The sequence below is a fragment of the Protopterus annectens genome, chromosome 2.part2, assembly GCF_019279795.1.
Source record: "Protopterus annectens isolate FY-2018-M chromosome 2.part2, PAN1.0, whole genome shotgun sequence".
In the NCBI taxonomy this organism is placed as follows: domain Eukaryota; kingdom Metazoa; phylum Chordata; order Ceratodontiformes; family Protopteridae; genus Protopterus; species Protopterus annectens.
In genome coordinates, this window is record NC_056730.1 from 428,258,567 (window position 1) to 428,280,144 (window position 21,578).

At 41.5% G+C, this 21,578-nt stretch overlaps 1 protein-coding gene across 2 annotated transcripts in view; it reads left to right on the forward strand.

The window, feature by feature from the left end:
* The window catches only part of FCHO2 (FCH and mu domain containing endocytic adaptor 2), a 4,043,518-nt gene that overhangs the window by 1,097,059 nt on the left and 2,924,881 nt on the right, over positions 1–21,578 (forward strand). For both annotated transcript variants that reach the window (XM_044063938.1, XM_044063939.1), the window contains exon 9: positions 2,582–2,626. In XM_044063938.1, coding sequence (XP_043919873.1) covers positions 2,582–2,626 — 45 coding nt within the window. The remainder of the gene's footprint in view (positions 1–2,581; positions 2,627–21,578) is intronic.

Genomic DNA, 21,578 nt, shown 5'->3' on the forward strand with positions numbered 1-21,578 from the left:
CTTTTAAAGCTCCACAGATACTAAATTACAAGGAGACAAATTTTAACATAAGTTAAGTACAAAAAGAATATACATTAGTAACACGAAAAACAAAATACCTATGGAACACACACAAAAATATAGTTGTTCAGTAGAAGCATTACAAAACATCAAGATTAGCAACATATTTTCGATAATCCATTGGAGAGAAAAAGTAGAACGGGAGATAAGAAGGGAATTACAGAAGAAATACAAAGGAGGAAGAGAGAAAGAAGCAATAGTCTAGTGAGGAAAAGGGTAAGAAGATGGAAAGGAGGACAGGGGAGAGAAAAAGGAGGAGAGGGTAGGAGCATAAGAGGAGAGCAACAGGGCAATAAGAAGAAGGAATAAGTATAGTAAATAAGTATAGTATAAAGATTCTAGTAGTGTAGGGGGAAAGAAGAAGGTCAGTCAGGAGTCCTGCAGGAGCAGAGCCAGTGATATAGCCAGTTTATATATATATATATATATATATATATATATATATATATATATATATATATGTACATATATCTGTATATATATGTATATGTGTGTATATATATATATATATATATATATATATATATATATATATATATATATATATATATGTGTGTACATATATCTGTATGTATATATATGTATATATATATATGTACATATATATATATATCTGTGTGTGTATATATATGTATATACATATATATATATATACATATATATATCTGTGTGTGTGTGTGTGTGTGAATATGTATGTATATATATATATATATATATATATATATGTATGTATATATATATGTATGTATATATATATGTATATATATATATATGTATATATATATATATATATATGTGTGTGTGTGTGTGTGTGTGTGTATATATATATATATATATATATATATGTACATTCTGCCCATCTTGACGTTTCTAAGACATTTGATACAGTACCCCCACTCTGACATTGTAAACAAACACACAGAATGAGGCACAAACTCTCCCAACATACTGACATCTTACAGGAAGTTCCAACAGAAGCAAATGTCTGGTGCCAAGAGCACAACTTAAAATCCAATGCCAAGAAATTTAAAGTAGTACCTTTTGGGAAGTCCGCCACCCAGGGAAACTACCTGATTGATAAAATACCCCTAAAGGTAAACAGTATAGTCAGAGATTTGGTAACTCGTATGGATAGTAACCTGGCTTCAGACCAACATGTGTTGTTCAAGGATTTAAGGAAATTATTCTGTGTCAGTTGGCTTATAAGCAAGAGCATGGCATCCAGGTCTCCAGGGCCATCATTGTACCACAGTACTCAGCCTTCATCTTGACCATCTTTGAGTATAACTCCCCCTTCTGTATCTACCTGACTAGATACATGCAAGAACTGGAATGTCCATGACGAAGGTTCGTCATAAGAGCAGTACAAGGAATAAACACAATGTCCTATGTGGATCGCCTCAAATCCCTATGTCTATACTCTGTTTTCTAAAGACTGCTGAGAGGTGGTTTATGCATAGAATACAAGGCATCCTTGGATCCTGCTCTGATGGATGTTCTGCATATCTGCAAAACGGGCAGCGCTATAACTACTAGATCTATGGATTTAAAGTTTGCTGTGACTTAAATAAGACATGATGGGGAGACAGGTATGTGTATCAGATAATCCCCATTCTCTGTAGTAGATTTCCCATCCATGTGAAGCATAAATAAGACATGATGGGAGACAGGTATGTGTATCAGATAACCCCCATTCTCTGTAGTAGATTTCCCATCCATGTGAAGCTTAAGTCTTCCCTAAACCTATACGAGCGCAACCTGGACCAGTGGATGGGAAATTAGAAATTCATGCCTGGTCTGGCACCTATGTCTGTGATGGACAGCAGCAGCCATTAAGTCATGTCCTAACTAATATACATACCTTAAAGTAACCTCTAAGACATATTAACTCATGGGATACATTTGAGTTGCATGGCTAGGCTTTTAAAAGTCCCAGTGGTTGTCAGCCTGTTATAGACCTATGAATCTCTTTTTGCTCAAAATATAAGGAATAAAAACTACCATGGAAATGTAGAGTTAGGCTTCTTAAGCTGGTCACAGATCAATAGGTCTAGTGATTATCTATGAACCTATGCACAGTATTTCAGTTTTTGTTATTGTTTTTGTTAAAGCTTGATAGCATTTGTGAGCTGTCATGCTGCTGACTAAGAGAAATGCTCAAGTTTTATAGTAATACTGAGGAATTTTTGGATTACTTCAACACATTTGGAAAAACTCTGTTTCTTCTTCTAATTGTTCTGCATGTAAAGCTTCCAAACTGTGAACCCATCAAGTAATTTATATAAGGCGAATTAAAGGCTGACTGTTAATTGGATATGGTTATCTTTTTTTTTCTGCATCTAATAGTATAGTACTTCGCTTTAAAACTTTAAAATACTCTGACTTCTCAGTTGTATACTACTCTAGTGCCTCCTGATAAGTGTTGAAAACTCTTCCTTCTTGTGTGCTTCCGGAAGGGTAGTGTTTTCAAAGTGCAAAGTTAAGACATGCAAATAATGGTGCATGTGTGTTTTACTTTTAGGACCTATTGAGTTTGAAGAATGCAACCTAGCCATTGCAGCAGAAGGTAAGCAAATCCTATTCAAATGTAATTTTTGATTCTTCACATTTTTATGTGCTTGTGTAACTCTCAGTTCAATGTGATTGAAGCTTTTATTTTCTTTAGACAAGTGATTTGAAATTAACAAGAGTGTGATTGTGAAAGCATGTCTAGTTTGAGACAGTCTTTATTATTTGGACTGTTAAAAATAACTAACCAGAGAGTACCCTTCTAGTGAAGACCTTTTGTAACATTTCTCACATCATTTGTCCCTTTTCATTTTGCTGTTTCTAAATGTGTTCGGGAAGTGTATTTATTGCTTTAATTTTCTTTTAGAATGCTAGCTTGCAATGCAGAAAAGTGGGGCTTTAAAAACATCCTTTGGTACAGTTTCAGAGCATGTTTTTATTTACCAGGACAGGATACCCATCTGTGTGATGTGCTCCTTAAGAAAGTGGTCTGACTACAGTATATTAGTTTTGCCTGTTCTCCATTTATCAAAACAAGAACAGAGCTTCTTAACTTTTGGTTTGTTTTACTGGCAAATTTTATTCTTTCTGTGTCAGATGTCATCAATGAAGTCTTCACAGAGTTTTAGATTAATTGCAAAAATGGGCAAGCATCTTGCTTCACTTTTCTTTCTGTATCATGAACATGATCCAGACTCCTGTGACATATGTAACAACTTCAGTGAAATGGCTCTCACTTGTTGAGACAAGACCCTCGGGCCCTGTGCTGAGAAGAAAAGGAAAAGGAGTATCAGCCAAGATCACCATTTCAGTGAGTATTCCTCCAAAAACATGGAAAGGTGCATTTTTCCCAGCAGAAGAATTTCCTTCCTTTCTGCATTGGATTTTCCAGCTGTGATGGCTTAGTGGTTAACTGCTGTGACTATAGTAGAGGGCTTCTGTTTTCGTGATTAGCCTGCTAGGCTTCTGAATTATTTTTTTAATCTTCTAAGAAATATTTTTTTTCTTTTCCTGCCCTCACTATCCAAGTGGCAAGAAATCTGTAGTAGTTCACTTGGCTTTCTGTAATCTGCTTTATGTGTTTAATCACCCTTTGCCGTCACTGGTGTCACTACCTGCTTCCCAACCTTTGGGTTTTGTCACTACCAGTTGATTTGCCTGGCTCTCAGTGATAAGCCTTCTGGTTCTTGGTCATTGAGAGCTCTTCAGCATTTACCCTGTCCTCCTTTCCTTTGAGCTGAGGTATCTGTGGGATATCCTGCGTCACGTTATACATTACCCCAAAGATTTCGTCTGATGCTCTCCTACTGCAGCATAGGGGTGATGGTTTAACTCATTACAGCTTAGTGACACATCCATCATTTCTCTAGCTACGTCATACTGATGCCTGCAGATGTTAACTGCTATTTGTTTATAATTGCATTAATTCCAAAACCATGCTACATACAAGGTGTTAGAACATTTCATCTTAAAGCTTACATGATGTCAGGTATACCATTCTTTGTATTGTAATAATGTAATAAGGATGTTCTGACTGAAATCACTGTTGCTTTATTCCAACCAGATGGGTTTTCACTGGTGATGTCTGGCCAGGCTACCAAAGCCTAATCCTTCCCAGTAGCACATGTCAGATATATGACCTCAGCACACAAGAGTAGGAGTATATAAGTGGACGTATGAGTATAAATCCCCAGACTGTCTCACTGCCAGCCCAAGCGCAGGTCTCACACCTGTTGGTCTGATCTTCAAGTAGTCATCTGTACTATAAGCCTTCTCAGATTCAGATAAGTGCTGTGGAGCCTTCCTTCTTGTTTAAGTTGTTTTGCTGTGATTTTGTAAGATGTCAGCTAGGAGTGGTAAGAGTGAGTGCTGTAGTCAGATACCCTACAAAGACCTCAATACTCAGTGTCTTTTCTGTATAGGAGTAGAGCAGTGCTACAAATCTTGTTCCCTTTACCTGTCCTTTCTACCCAAGAGTTTGTGTTCCTGTTTGTCTTCATTGCACACGTTCTTAGAGACTCAATGACTAAAGCTATGACCCGTTTCTGGGATGACAGATCCCTCCACACACACATACAGTCCGTTCCTACGAAACACTTCCTCTCCCTAGAAGCTGTTTTCACCCTAGAGAATGCTGATGTTTGTGCGGTCACTGAGACATGGTTTAAAGCTGCAGAGAGCACATCGATGGTGCAAGGTTATAATGTCTTCCACAAATTTAGACCAGCTACTACACAGACAGGGACTAAAGATGGAGATGTCTTGATTTACATCAAAAGTAAATATACCTCAAGTCTAATCAAACAGTACAATGCAGTTGAGCTTCTCCATGTTCAAATCAGCATAGGCAAAATTCAGTACCACTTCCTTGCAAGCTATAGGTCCCCCTCTATGACCAAGGAAACCCATACCATTATACTTATTGGAAACATTCACCATCCAACCCAATACCATATTCATTAGTTACTTTACTTACCCCACTATTAACTGGGAATCCTATATGACACCAAATGTAAAGGCACAGAGATTCCTGGATGTTGTAAACACATACTCACTGGACCAGATTGTCAGTACACTAACCCGTACAACCATACTGGATCTGGTCCTCACTAATATGGGAGAGGGTTGCACACCTCCTAGTGTAATGTCTTCGCTGAAGAGGTCAGAACACAAAATGGTCTCCTTTGAAGTAAAATAAAACCTGGACCCCTAGCTTACTTTGGAATATTCAGGAACTACGCTAAGGCTAACTCCCTGCTATAAAGTGACAACCTGGCAAAATTTCAAGCCCCCATAAACCATGAGAACACTGCGGCCTATGTGGAACTGTTCACAGATGGCGTTTACAAGCATGTTAATAGTTGCATAGAGGCAGCTGCACCCACCAGGAAGAAGTAGAGAACTAACCCAAAAAAATAAGCCCCCCCCCCTGTGGAATCACAAAATCAATAGGCTGTGTAACAGAAGGAAGAAAATTCTGGCAAAAATTAAGAGGTGCAGCACCAAGCAGGATAAAAGCACTCTCGTGAAACTTAACAAACAGCTCAGAAGACAAATAAAACTCTACCAAAGCTAAATTTGAGGTAGATTTGGCCTCCCAGGCCAAGGATGACTGTAAGGCATTCTTTAGCTATGTCCTCAACCTCAGAGGCAATACACAATTGTGTGCAGAGCTCATTGTAAATAGAGCCACCTGTACTGAGCCAGTAGATGTAACAAACCAGCTGGCCAACAAATTCAGCTCCAACTTTACCGCTCTCTGCCCCTCAGCCTTTCCTCCGGCAGTACCATCAAATGCAACTCCTCCTGCTATTACAAGGGAACAGGTCCTTAATACTCTAACGCCAAGAGCACCGCATCAGTGAGTCCAGACAGTATCCCAAGATGCCTACTAAATAGCATGAAACACAACCTATCAGGCCCTCTGGAGATGCTATTTAACTATAGCCTCCAAATAGGCTTTATGCCTCAAGAATGCAAAAAGGTGCGTCATCTACAGACCCTGGAAACTACAGACCTGCAAGTCTCACTAGTCTTTTATCTGCAAAGCCATGGAAAGAGTTGTCATGGAAATGATCAGTAATGATATAGTAAACCTCCAGACACTGGACCCAACCCAGTTTGCTTTCATCAAGGGCAGGTCATGCCTACTTAACCTGCTGGATTTCTCTGAGAAAGTAACCAAAGCAATGGCTGAGGCAGAATGGTTCACACTGCCTACCTTAGGCTGGCTAAGACATTTGACACAATTCCCCACTCGGGCATTGTTGACAAACTGAAGAGGTTAGGTGTAAACCCTTATGTCACCCAGTGGATAGCCAACTGGCTCACAGACAGGACCCAGGAAGTTAGAATTGGGGAGTCCACCTCTACAGAGAGGCCAGTTACAAGTGGAGACTCTCGGGGATTGGTCCTTTCGATCACTCCTTTTTAGCCTTTACTTCTCTGAAGTCAAGGCCAATGTCAGTGGTCTCTGGGTGACTAAATTTGCAGATGATTGCATATTAGGAGCTATCGTTAAATCCCATATCAACACAAATGTCCTTCAGGATGGGCAGACGAACAATGGGTGTCAGAGCCATGGACTAAAACTAAATGCCAAGAAATACATAACAGTATCCTTCAGGAATTCATCTACCCCTGGTAACTATCGTATTGACAACACACCCCTTACAGCTGACCCATTAGTCAGGGACTTAGGGAGACACATGGACAGTAATCTAGCCTTTGACGATCACATGTCTATAGTAGTGAGGAAATCATTCAATGTTGAGCAACTTATAAATAAAGGTATAGCATCTAGGTCCAAGGAAGTCATTGTTCACTATGTTCGGCATTCATCAGACCTGTCATTGAGTACAGTGCTCCCTTTGGTATGTATCTAACCAGGCATATCCAGCAACTGGAATGTCCGCAGTGGTTCCTTACTAAGAGAATACAGGACATAAGTAACATGTCCTATGCAGACCTCCTCAAGTCCCTATCCCTGTATTTTGTCTCCTACAGTTGTTTGAGGGTAGATCTATGCCCGACATACAGGGTATTGTCAGACCCCACTCTGATGGACCTCCTGCATATCCACAAAACAAACAGCACCGAAATTACCCATTCTAAAGACTTAAACCTTGCTTGTGATCTAAATAGGACCTGCTGGAGAGACAGGTATGTATCTCGGAGACTACCCTGACTCTGGAACAGGGTCCCCATCCATGTAAAGCAGAGTTCCTCACTAACCCAATTCAAGTGTAACTTGGACAATTGGATGGGGAACAGGAAATTCATCCATGGTTTGGCACCTCTGTCAGACACAGGCAGCCTGTAAATGGTTCATCTCCCTGGCCCCTGTTTGTAAATGTTTCATCATCCAAGCCCCTGCGTGCACTTATTAAGGGTACTAGAACTTGTCAGAGATTTGGGCTGCATGGCTAAGCTTAAAAAGGCCCTTGTGGTTGTTAGCTTAGTAAACACCTTTGAACCAAAAACTAAATGTGTTTCCTCTCTACACGCTTCTAGGGAGGAGGGGGTGAACTTTTTTGGGGCCCTGTTCACAGCCGTTATGGCCCATAAACCTCATTTTTTTCAGCTCATCTACCCAGTGTTCAAGTAAATAAATAAATTCATTCATTCATTCATTCATTCCTTATCTTACTCCTCTCATTTTCACTGTCCTGGATAGGGCCTCTCTAGTGATGAGGATTCCCTTTCTCCTGATTCCACTGTGGAAGAGGCATCCTTCAGAGATACCATTATGTATATGATGAAATATTTTTAGTGGGAGTCTAAGCAAATCTCTGTGCTGTCCAAAAGAAATACTACAGTTTGTTAGAAGTGAGTACTCTAGCCCCTTCCCTTGTCACTCAAGTCCACTGCTTCTGACAGTCTCTACCCCCAGCTTCCTGAAGGCCAGACAGATTCTATAAGGTTACAGATTATTTCAAATTCCTTTTCAAGAAGTCTGTCACTGACCCTTCAGCTGTTTCCTTAGCCACAGACAAACCATCTAAGCTACTGCCAAGTGCTAATGCCCTGCTATGAGACAGTGACAGCAGGGCTATGGCTAGGCAGGGAAAATGTCTGTATTTCTTTTATCTTGGCATTCAGGGCCATTAATCATCACCAAGTACAACTTTATCCTTAATGTGGACAAAGCTGTGGCTAATAAGTCAGGAATGGACTCCAAGCAGCAAATTTTGCTCTTGGTAAATCAGGGTACTCAAGTGACTAGACATGGTATGAAATGCAGTTATGATGCCATTGATACCTCCTCCAGAGGAGCTGATGCTGGGTCATTCGTTTGGAGATGCGTCTGGTTGTGTTACCAGGCCTTGCCAGAAGATTTCAAGGTTAAACTCCTAGATTTCCTCCTTAACTGGGACCTTTTATTTGGTCTGCAGGCATATTAAAAACCTTGCAGTAACAAGATAAGACTGTGAAGAACCGTAGATAGATCCTTCTTACCTCTTTGCCCAGATACCAAAGGAATTACCTAGTCAAGCTCACTTCCTTTGTTAGAAAGGAACATAAGCCTTCTCTGAAACAAGAAGGCACTCAAAAAGATTTCCAGGAAAAAAACGAAAAGGGGCCCAAATCTGGGAGGCCTCCTTTCTCAGATGAGTCTCCGTGACCATCTTCCCAGCCCCTCTCCCCTTGGTCCTACCCTTCCCCTGTTAAAAAGACTCATTCTTTCCATTACAAAGTGAGAAGATATTACCATAGACAAGTGGGTACTCAACATCTTCAAAAATGGTTACAGTATGCTCTGGAAAGAATTATCTCCCTTCAAAGGCATTCCAGCTCCACCCCATAACCAGTTAAAGATTCTCCCTTCTATCATTTGGAAACTATAGTCCCAAGGCACCATAGAACCAATTTCCTCTCAGTTTATGGGATGAGGATTCTACTCCAGGCTGTTTCTCGTACCAATAAAAATGATGGTGAAGACCTAACCGGATCTCTCCCAGCTCAGAACTTTCCTCAAGGTAACCACTTTCAAAATGCTGTCTCTTCAGATCTTTTTCCTTTTTATCCTTTGGCAGGCCTTTCTCGTACCTTTGGATTTACAGGATACATACTTGCACACCCGTATATACTCTTCTTGAAGAAAATCTTGAGGTTCTCTATTAGCTCATCATATTTTCAGTTTACTGCTTTGTCTTTTGGGCTTTCTGCAGCCTCCCAGAGTTTTCATAAAGTGCCTGGCACCAGTTCTAGCCTTTTGCAGGACTCCTGGAATATGTATATTCCCCTATCTAGATGATCTGCTAATTGAGGCCTCTATGACTTGGGTCTTACTGCAGTATCTCGAGTTCACTCTCACCCTCCTCAAACAACTAGGATTCGCTGTCAGTTTCAGAAAAATCTTCCTTGTACCACACTCAAGACCTAGTTTTCTTGGGTTGCAGACTAGGTAAAAAAAAATGCAGGTCTTCTTGCCCAGGAAAAAGTGCAAAGTCTCACTACTTGCTTCCAGTCCCTAACCTTTCTCCAAACTTGCTCAGTCATGGAGATTCTCAGAGCACTAGTATTTATGGCAACAACTATTCCAATGCTTCTGTTAGGCAGGTTGCATTTGAGGATAATTCAGTGGTACCTGAAAAACATATGTTCCCAACATTCTCACCCTCTGGACACACAAAACTTTTATATCTTGTCTCAAGAAGGGGATCCTATGGTGGATGACACAGGTGAGTCTCAATCCAGGCCTGCCCTTCAAAGTACAGACCTCAAGTCAAGAGCTGTACACAGATGCTTCAGATGAGGGTTGGGGGGCATAGACAGGAACCACAAGTTACAGGGTTGTTTGCATCTCAAGAAAGAGCACATCAGTCTAAAAGAGATGAGTGCTGTCAGGCTCTACAAGTCTTCACCCACCTTTGGAAACCAGGATCTCTAAGAGTATTTACAGACAACACAACAGTCGTGTAGTACATAAACAAGGAGGAGGAACCGGTTCACACCAGTTATGCAGGTTGGCTCTGATTGCATGGGGCCTAGCTGGAAAGACAGGCATGTCCGTCCAAGCAGTATACATTCTGTCCCATGACAGCATCCTGGCAGACTCTCTAAGTAGGTCTGTTGAAGACCCCCAGGAATGAATGTTCAATAAACAGGTCTTCATAGACATAGTCCACAGATGGGGAACACCACAGATAGTCTTATTTACCTTGGAGAGCAATAAACAGCTTCCCCTCTCTTTCACCAGGGCCCCTTGCCCCTTGACTTGGAGGCCAGATACATTATCCTTCCAGTAGACAGGGGAGTTTCTTTATGCCTTCCCTCCACTTCCTCTTCTCACAAAAGTTCTACTAAAGATACAGAAGAAAAAACAAAATTTCTACTGTGACATTTTGGCCCAGGCAGTATTGGGTCCCCCTTCTCTATCACTTAGCTGGGGCAATTACCACACACTACCTCACAAAGTAGACCTGATCACACAACAGAAGGGTTCACTACTTCATCCCCAACCCATCATCTCTCAACATAAGCCTATGGATAATAGGATTCTGATCATTTCCAGAAACCAGTTTTCTTTGAACATGGTTTTGGTTCTCCAGGAGGCAAGGAGAGCCACCATTTAAAATCCCACATAGCCAAATAGAAGATATTTTTAGTATGGTGTGAAGCAAACAGTCAGGACCCTATAAAATCGGGTCTATATTTGAACATCGAAGTATTATTACTTCAAATGTTCTAATATCGAACCCTTTGCATCGAATGCTGAAAATAGGGAAGCTGCAGAATATCTAATACTTTCCTAGGAAAAGTATTCGGTGGTCTGTTTCTGCAGCTTCGCTGTTTCCTCGACTGGAGCGAAGGTTACAGACTGGGTTAAGGTAAGTGTGCGAATGAAGGTGAGTGTGAGATAGGGACCTTAGGGTTAGGGAGCGAGTAAGGTGAATGTGCGATAGGGACTTTAGGGTTAGGGAGCGGGTAAGGTGAGTGTGCGGTAGTTACGGACCTTAAGGTTGAGGTAAGGTAAGTGGATAGCTAGTAGTGTATGTATGGTTTAGTGTAGGGCTTTGTGAAGTGTATGTGTGTGGATTATGTATTTTGGTGTGCTTGTGTTGTGTGTATGTTTGTTGGAACAGCTAATTATTTCCCTGGGAAAAAAATTGCTGTTATGGTGTTTAGAGTGAAATGGTTCGATTATTAGAACATTCAGTGTAGTTATACTTCAGTGTTCTAATATAGACCCATAAAATCAGAGGTTCCTCTTATAGTTTCCTGTTATGAACTCATGAAATGCTGTCTGGCTTAGTCTTTCATTAAAGCCTACCTTTCAGCCATTTCAGCATGTCTTCTCAGTCAACCTCTCTCTCCACATTATTTGAATGTATACTGCTTGGAGGGACATGCCTGTTTTTGTGGTTAGGTCCAAAGCAGTCAGAGCTGCCCTGCATGACTGGTATGATCCAGTTCCTTCTCCTTGTTTATGTACTCAGTCCAGGCTTGAGGTCAGACAATTTTTAAGAAAAGTTCTGCACTGAGAAAACTTTTGCTTCCTCCCTGGGTCCACAATTTGGTGCTGGAAAGGCTCACTCTGCCTCACTTTGAGAAAACTGCTTCTTCTATTCTCAAATTCTCCACCTGAAAAAACATTTTTTTTGCTAGCTCTCTCTTCTAGGAGAGTCTCAGAACTGCAGGCACTCATGGCCGTTACTTCCTTATTTTACATAAGGATAGTGTGTCCCTGAGGGTCAACCTCTTTCTCATGCCAAAAGTGCTAAATGAGATGTCCCTCAAACATGCTATCAGTCTGCCTACTTTGTCTTTCAGTCCACAGAACAGGGGTGACAAACTTGTTCACATATGTGCACAGTCATCTAAGAGTCTATCTGGACAAGACTGAGTTTGTTTGTAAATCAAACCAACTATCTGCCTGTTTCATGGACTCTAAGCTGGGCTAGTTAGTATTCAGACAAATCACTGGAAGCTGGAGTTTGAAGTCCATTTCCTTTTATTTGCATCATGGAAAATTCTTGCCCTCTTTCCACTAGAGCAGTTGCCTCTTCTGGGGCTTTTTACAAGGAGGAGATTCCAGAACCATTCTGGAAACTACTATATGGTCTTCCATATACATTTTCACTAAACACTAGAGAATTGATGACTTTTTCAGGACCAGGGCAACCTTCGCCTGGTCAGTTCTTTTTGGCCTCTTGGACAGTTATTTCCACACTGAACCATTCTTCCTTCTATCCCCTTAAGCTTTGTGAATCACCCAACTGTTTGAAATACTGCAGCAGTGATTTCGGTCAAGACATAGCACAGTTGTGTAAGAACTTACCAAAACAGTAGATGTCTTACTGATCACGCTTGTAGTATTCCTTCCAACTCTCATTCCCCCTTTATTGCCAGTTTTTCTTCCTTGTCTCTTTTCTGCCATGAAACTCGGATCCTAGGACCGAGCGGGCCTCCTTTTCTCCTGCTATGCCCTTCCTAGTTTCTCTCTCTGATGTCTTTAGGCTGCTAGCTTGGAGATAATCTGATATTGTCAGTCTTTATCCATTCTTGACTGATGGGTTATGGTTCCGATCCTCGGAACCGATCTGGCCATTGTATAGCTCGCACCAGCCAAATAAAATCTCGAGCTAAAGGTCTACCCACAATGCCCCTCTCTACATTACCTCAGATCTAATTTGCCACTCTTGTAGAAAAACACGTCAGCTGATTCTCTATTACAGCTAAGTTTATTTTTTGAAATATAACTATATGTTTCAATATTTAAAGCTTTCTCTCTTTCTTCTAGTAACTCTAGTAGTTTTTTCACGTGTCTACCCTTTCCTTATGTGTCACTTGTACCACTTGGTATTTCTCACTTACCATAGCTGGTAGTTTTTTCTTTTTCCTTCTCTAACTTACTGATAGGTAATCTTTCCTACCATCGCTGGTATGATTCTTCTATGTGTGTGTGTGTGTGTGTGTGTGTGTGTGTGTGTGTGTGTATCTCTTTCTTGATCCCTTTTTTTTGTTTACCATGGTGGATAAGTGGAAATCTACCACAGGCTTTAAACAGTGCCAAGAGTGTGGCAGAAAAATGCCAAACTCTGACTGGCATGAAAAATATGTTTATTGCTTTGGTGCACCCCATGTCATAACTGTAGGGTGATCCTGCCGGCAGGCAGCCCGAGGTCGGCCAGAATCACAAAGTCTGGGTCCGGCGTCGGCTGCACAAGCTAGTACCCTGACGTCAGTACGCTCTGGTACATAGCCCTCAGCCGATGCCATCTTCTCCAGTCTTTCTTGCCGTGCGGTGGAAAGCAGTTCGCAAGTCGTTGGTTGGCGATTTTCGATCTACGCATTTGATTGCTGTCGGTCTGAAGTTCTTACTTCTCTTCTCAAAGCTAAGTACCCCGTTGGGGAATCTTTTTCTTGTTCCTCCGATGTCAGAAAAAGTTAATAATTGTATAGCGTGTGGAAAACAGATACCTCATAAAGATTTCCACTCTTACTGTCTACCTTGCTTAGGCCCTGACCACGACGTTTCTTGTTGTCGGTTCTGTGCCAGGTTCAATTCTCGCACTATTAAGCATCGGTACGACTGGGCTTTAAATTACTTTGGCAGACGCTTCAATTATAGAATGTCGTCAGATTCTACCGGAATTCAAAAGAAGCGCAAAGACAAGGACAGGCCTCCGAGGTCCAAACAGGATTCGTCGCAGCTGGAGCCAGCGTCTGGTTCGGCTGTCAGTGAGGCGCTTTTGCAGCCCCTGCCGTCCGCCACTTTTGAACCGATGGCCGATATGGACTCCCATGGGGAGCCATCAAGGCCGATTGTTTTATCTGCTGCAGGACCTTCGGACGTCGCTCCCTTAGATGGGTCCAGAACCACTGTGCAGGTACCGGCTTCTGAGGGGGTATTCAGGCCTACTCACATCACCATTTCAAAGACAAAGGCAAAGTCCAAGACTCCAGTTAAACCTAAAGTTTCTGCTCCAGCTACTTCTGAAGCTACTCCCAAGACACAGAAGCAATTGCTAAGGATGGCTGAGGATTTGCTTACAATGATCAGGGGTTCTCACCCCCCTCCAGAGAAAAGGCCTCGACAGGATGTTCCTTTGGATTCCTCTGACCAGGCTTCTGTATCTTCTGTTTCTTCCTCTGATCAGGAATATTCCTTTCCTCCTTATGAGGATTCGGATGCAGAGGATTCCTGCCCTCTGCTTCTCCGCCTGAGGATTTCTCTTTGGGGAGACCTTACATGAGATGAGGGAACATTTTCATTGGGAAGGTCAGGATTATTCTGCTTCCAAGAAGAGGCTTAGGAATTCCTTCTTCTTCCTCAACACAGGCCTTTAGCTATTCCTCCTGTTCTTGATATTGTGGATGATGCCTTTTCTGAGGCTAATTTGAATCCTGATTCCATGCCCCTGCTCCTTCTAAGCCTGATAGATTTTACAGGGTCCCTGATTCTCATTTATTCTTATTCAGGAACCCTTCTGCGGATCCTGAAACTATTTCTCAGGGTTCTAAGGCTGCTAAGGTTGCTTCTTCCAAAATCCTATTCCCTCCGAGAAGGATTCTCGTGCCTTAGACAGGTGGGGTAAAAAGGTATATACTTCTGCTACCCTTGCTATTAGGGCTTTAAATTGCCAGTTTCATATGTTTAAGTATCAGCAATTTCTTTTGTCTGTTTTGAAGCAAAAGCTTGCTACCTCTCCGGCTTGTGCAGAGGATAAGGAATTGCAGGATGTATTGCATGCAACTGAACAAGTGAACAAGCATAGTTTGCATTGTGGTTTTGATGCTTTGGAAGCTTCTTGCAGGGCCGCAGCCTCTGGTACTGTTATTAGGAGACATGCTTGGCTTCGAGAACAAAGTTTGCCAGAACAGGTTAAGGCTAAACTCTTAGATGCCCCTGTTCAGCATGATGTTTTATTTGGATCCAAGGCTGAAGAGGTTATTAAAAAGATGGAAGAAAAGGCAAAATCTATGCAGACTGTGAAAGATTTCTTACAAGTTCAGCCTCCTAGATTTTCCAGGAATTGGCCCTCCAAAAATTGGTCCTTTCCCACGTCTGACAGGCCTCAAAGGGGAAGATATAGACGCTCCAGAGGTCGTGGTCAAGCTCAGGCCTCTTACAGATCCAGATAATGGACTGCCTCTTCACCTAGAAGGGGAGAAGACAGATCCCAATCTCAAAGGAAGCAGACTCAATGACTCTCTCGGTTGGGCTTCAGGACCCCTTACCTGGATGCCCCTCTCGGAGGAAAGCTTTCTCTTTTTTACAGAAATTGGACTCATATTACCCAGGACAAATGGGTATTGGACGTGATTTTAAGAGGCTACAAGTTCCGTTTTCATACTCTGCCAAGGGTTATCGGTTGGCCAGATCTGCCAAAACATCAATGGGCAGAGGCCTTAAATCAAGTGGATGCTCTACTGGCCATGAGAGCCATAGAGCCTGTTCCTCTCTCAGAAAAGGGAAAAGGCTTTTACTCAAGACTATTTCTGGTTCCAAGAAAACAAAACTCATGCAGACCTATTCTGGACCTTTCAGTGTTAAACACTTTTTTGGAAATTCCAAAATTCAAAATGCTTGCTCTACAACAACTGCTTCCAGTACTCTCCCAGGACGCTTGGATGGTGACATTGGACCTAAAGGAGGCCTACTTACACATTCCCATCAGGCAGGAACGCAGGAGATTCCTCAGATTCAAAGCAGGCTCTGTACTGCCCTTTGGTTTATCTACTGCGCCCAGGGTTTTTACCAAGTGCCTGGCCCCAGTAGTGGCTTATTGCAGACTTCAGGGGATTCAGATTTACCCCTATTTGGACGACTGCCTTATCCAGGCAGACAGCAAGGACCTTTTACTTCAACATCTGGATTTTGTTCAACGTCTCTTCCTCCTCCTGGGATTTTCAGTGAACATAAAAAAGTCCCAATTGGTTCCTTCTCAACAAATGATATTTTTGGGAGCCCTCCTAAATACAACCTTACAAAGGGCTTTCCTTACGCCAGAAAAACAAATACAGCTGGCTTCAATTTTCAAAACCTTGGCAACCTTAACTCAGCTCACTGCAAGGAAATTCCTGCAGGCACTGGGCTATATGGCTTCATGCATTCTGTTAATTCCAAATGCAAGGCTTCATATGAGAAAGCAAGGAAATTCCTGCAGGCACTGGGCTATATGGCTTCATGCATTCTGTTAATTCCAAATGCAAGGCTTCATATGAGAAAGCTTCAATGGTACCTGAAAAGTGTATGGTCTCAGCATTACCAAGATCTGGACACTTTGATTCCTCTGATCCCCTGCCTCCAGAAGGAGTTCCTTTGGTGGTCCAGGGTGTGCACTTTAAATGAAGGGAAGCCTTTTCGTCTACCTCAACCTTCTCAAATCATAACCACGGACGCCTCGGATTATGCTTGGGGAGCACATTTTCTAAACAATTGCCAGCAGGGGACCTGGACAACGAATCACCTTCACTGGCACATCAATCTGAAGGAAATGTTGGCAGTTCAAAATGCTCTTCTAGCCTTCAAGAACCTTTTGCAACCAGGGCCTCTTCTAATTCGTACAGACTACACCACAGTCATGTGGTACATAAACAAGCAGGGGGCTCTCATTCATACCCCTTTGCAGACTAGCTATGACTTTATGGGACATAGCTCTAAGTCTGAATCTGCATCTTCAGGCTCAATTCATTCCAGGAAAGCAGAATCTCTTAGCAGACAGCCTAAGCAGAAACATTTTGGATCCTCACGAATGGATGCTAGACACCAACTTATTCAACAGGATAACTGCAGTTTGGGGGTGTCCCCAGATAGATCTGTTTGCATCCCATCTCAACCATCAGCTGCCTCTCTTTTGCACCAGGGCCTTCCACAAAACAGCATGGAAAGTGGATGCCCTGTCATTCAGTTGGAGGAACCTTTCGGGATATGCCTTCCCTCCTCTTCCTCTTCTTCCCCGGATATTACTGAAGATAAAACAAGACAAGCCCAAGTTCATCATCTTGACTGCTCCGAATTGGCCTCGACAGTTTTGGTATCCAACCTTACAACATCTCTGCTTGGAACCTCCTTGGATCCTTCATCTGTACCCTTCTCTTCTGTCCCAGCATCAGGGTCAGATGCTGCACCCTCATCTCAAGACCCTTTGCCTGGCAGCTTGGCTCTTCAAGGAACTTTGATTTCTTCTAAGCTCCCCAAACAAGTTTTGGATGTTCTTCTAGAAGCCGGACGGCCTAGCAATAGGAAATCCTATGCCTCTAAATGGAAAAGGTTTTGTATTTGGATGCAGGACCGTGGCTCTAACCCTTTTGTGCCTGATCTCTCGTCTATTTTGCTTTACCTTTCAGACCTTTTGTCTAAAGGCCTTTCCTTTTCTTCCATTAAGATTCATGCTTCTGCTATATCTGCTCATTTTAACACCCTCCTGTCTTTTCTCATCCATTGGTGAGACAATTCTTGAGAGGAGCTAAGAATTTGAGGCCTCCTAGGACCCCTCCTGTCCCTGCCTGGGATCTTAACTATGTTTTGGAAAAACTCACTTTGCCTCCTTTTGAGCCTGCTGCGGCTTCTGATATTAATTTTTTATCCTGGAAGACAGTTCTTTTGTTAGCATTGACTTCTGCCAGAAGGGTTTCAGAGTTGCAAGCTCTTATGGCTGTGGAGCCATACTTAATTTTCCATCTTGACAGAGTATCCTTGAGGACCAATCCTACTTTCATGCCTAAGGTGATTTGAAAGTTGCTTTAAATCAGACTATTCACCTTCCTACCTTCTTTCCTAATCCTCAAAATAAAGGGAAAGGATTTTGCATTCATTGGACGACACAGACAGTTACGTTTTTACTTGGACAAGACTAAAGAATTCAGAAAATCTAACCAATTGTTTGTTTCTTTTGCCTCCAGTTCTCTTGGAAAGGCTATTTCCAAACAAACTATTTCCAAATGGATTGCCTATGGAATAAGATTTTGTTACACTCATCATGGGAAACAGTTTCCAGGTACTGTGAGAAGTCATTCTACTAGAGCTACTGCCACTTCTACTGCTTTTCTCAGAGGAGTCCCTACCAAGGATATCTTGAAGCTGCCACTTGGAGTTCTGTGCATACCTTTCCAAGCACTACAATCTCCCTTTGTACTCTAAGACCAGGGCAGGTTTTGCCTCTGCTGTTTTGCAGGGCCTTCTTGCTGCCCCTTCTATCTAAGCCTCCTCCCTTTCTTCACTGCTTTGGGATTCCACCCTACAGTTATGACTGCAACAGTGAAACACGAAGAACATAGTACAGTTGTGTACACCTACCATAAATGTAGATGTTCGAGTGTCTTCACTGTTGCAGTCAGTGTTTCCCTCCCTCCTATCCCCTCTTTTTTCACTTTATGGTGTGTTTGTGTTTCCTTGTGGGCTCATTTTTTGTTTATTGGGGATTTCTGACATCTGGGGCAAGAAAGGCTGGAGAAGATGGCGTCGGCTGAGGGCTATGTACCAGAGCGTACTGACGTTAGGGTACTAGCTTGTGCAGCCGACGCCGGACCCAGACTTTGTGATTCTGGCCGACCTTGGGCTGCCTGCCGACAGGATCACCCTACAGTTATGACTGCAACAGTGAAGACACTCGAACATCTACATTTATGGTAGGTGTACACAACTGTACTTTCTGTCTGACAGGGCTTTAGTACCAGAACCCTCGTAGAACATAAGAATAAAAACAAAAAACAAAACCAAAGGAAATCAAGCTGCTTTAATAAAATCCAAGGACAATTCCACAATAAATAACTCCAGTAAACGCTTTCATCTGTAATGAGACTTCTTCAGACTGGATGTTAACATTCAAAAACACACATTTAAATACTTTAAAAGTCACATGACCACGCACTTAGTGTTTTAACCTTTTACGTTTAAGATGCATAATAAAATCTTCTCTGTTGTTCAGACCAGGGGGTTAGCTAGCATTGAGTCTAACCTGCCAACTATATTCCTGCCACTCCAAGTAATCTTCTGGATTAAATGAATTTTCTACATTTTTTAAACCCTCCACTACAAGGAATTTAAAGTTAACTTTGCATGAACCATGTTTGTAATGCTTTCCCAGGGCATTCCTTTCATCCCCAATAGAAACTGCATATTTATGTTCATATATTCTTTTATACAATTCTCTTGTAGTTCTTCCTACATAAAAATATTTGCATTCTAAGCAAAAAGTGACATAAATTACATACTTAGATTTGCATGAGAAGACCCCATTGACAGTTATTTTGACATTATTCAGAGTACATTCTGTTTTTTCCATGAAGAAATAGGTACACATATTACAGTTGTAACACTTAACCATTCCATTTCTTATCTGACCTGACTTTAGGTATAGTCAACTTACTTTGAAAAAAGTTTTTGAAACTTTTCAGTCTTTTTTGGGTAAAGAGAGGCTTATACCCTATAGTTTCTAGTAACTCAGTTTGCCCCCAAACAATTTCCAATTATTTATTATTTCTTTTATTCTCCCTGAGTCCAAACTGTTCACAATAGGCATTCTCACTTTGTTTTTATTTTTATTTACTCTACCTTATTTTCTGTTTTTTGTACTTCTCTGAGTTATAACTTTAGTTCTAATATCTGTGACTAATGTTAACGTTTTTCACAAAAAATGTCACTTTCTATATCAAAATCTTCTTCCCTTTCTGTCAGGTCACTAATCCTCAACAAATGTCCTTTTACTATATTTTCCTTGGTCTTTTTGGAGTGCATGCTACTATAATGTAAGTACGTATTATTTTGAACCTCTTTTTTTAAACATTTTTGTTCCTAATTTGCTCTTGTCATTAAAGACAGTTGCATCCAATAAATGTATTATTGTTAAATTAAATTGGCAGGTAAATTCCAAAAAAGTATATTAGAACTAAAGTTATAACTCAGAGAAGTAATCTTTTTATGTAGGAAGAACCACAAGAAAATTGTACAAAATAATATATGAACATAAATATGCAGTTTCTATTGAGAATGAAAGGAATGCCCTGAGAAAGCATTACAAACATGGTTCATGCAAAGTTAACTTTAAATTCCTTGTAGTGGAGGGTTTAAAAAATGTAGAAAATTCATTTAATCCATAAGATGACTTGAGGTGGCTGGAATATAGTTAGCAGGTTAGACTCTATCCTTGCTAACCCTCTGGCTTGAGTAATAGAGAAGATTTTATTGCCTTAAACATAAAGGGTTAAAACACTAAGTATGTGGTCATGTGACTTTTAAAGTATTTAAATGTGTGTTTTTGAATGTTAACTTCCAGTCTGAAGAAGTCTTATTACAGATGAAGGCGCTTACTGGAATTATTTATTGTGGAATTGTCCTTGGATTTTATTACAGCAGCTTGATTTGCTTTGATTTTATTTTTTGGTTTTGGACTTCCAGTCTTAACCAGCTTTTAGCTTACTGTTTGATTACTGCCTAGAACAGAATAAACATATTCTTAAAAGGCTCCTTAAGGCACCCTTTGAAGAAACCTTGTCCAAGGCTGACCAGTCTCCTCAGGCCTCTCATTAAAAAATTATTCACTCAGTGCCAACATCTCCATCGGCACTGACACCAAAAAGCATAAAAGCTCTTCTGCTGGATCTTCTACAGAACCAAAATCTAAGGTTCTAAAAATCTGAGTCCTTTGCACCAACTGCTATCTTGGTGCTGTTGACACTTATTACAACATCAGCACTGACTATGATCTCTATTTCGGCATTGACTTCATCAGCTACCATGTCGGTACTAACATCTCCTATGGCGCCGGAGTCCGTAACTTATCCCCTGGTGCCAATTTCTCCAAAGCCAACTTCACGTTTCTTAAGACAGAAGTGGCAAACTTCACGACACCCATGCAGATGGGCAATAGAGGTACGACTGCTGAATCCTACACAAATGCACTTTATAAGCACTTACACGAGTGCATGGATTGTGCTATCCCTAACAGAACCAAGATGCTATCCTCCAAAAAAAGCAAGCCAATCTGGTGGTCTCCTGCCATAAACAAACTTTACAACAGAAGAAAGAAACTGTTGCAAAAAAGAGTAAAATCCCACGATTGGAGGAACTCCCTGGTCAGCCTCAGTAAGAAGCTGAGATCCCTCATAAAATCCTCCAAAGCTAGTTATGAAAACAAAATTGCCACTGATTCTAAAGACAACCACAAAGTATTCTATAGCTATGTCAAGAATCTCAATGGCAACACTCAGATCTGCTCTGAGTTACAGCACAATGACACTAAATATACAGAACCAACTGATATTGCCAACATCCTGGCAGATAGGTTCAGTGCTAACTTTACCCCCCCCTCACCCCCTAAAGGGCCCATCTTTATACTGGAAGAATGCAAAGTTCCTGTAATCACGGCTGTACAGGTAAAAACCTCACTCTCCAAAGCCAAGAACACAGCATCCATGGGACCTGACAACATTCCAGGCTGCCTTCTACATGAACTACAGAATGAACTGGCACCCCACCTAAGTACCATGTTCAGTCATAGCCTCACCTCAGGCTTTGTGCCCATTGAATGGTGCACCGCGACAGTTATCCCAGTCCACAA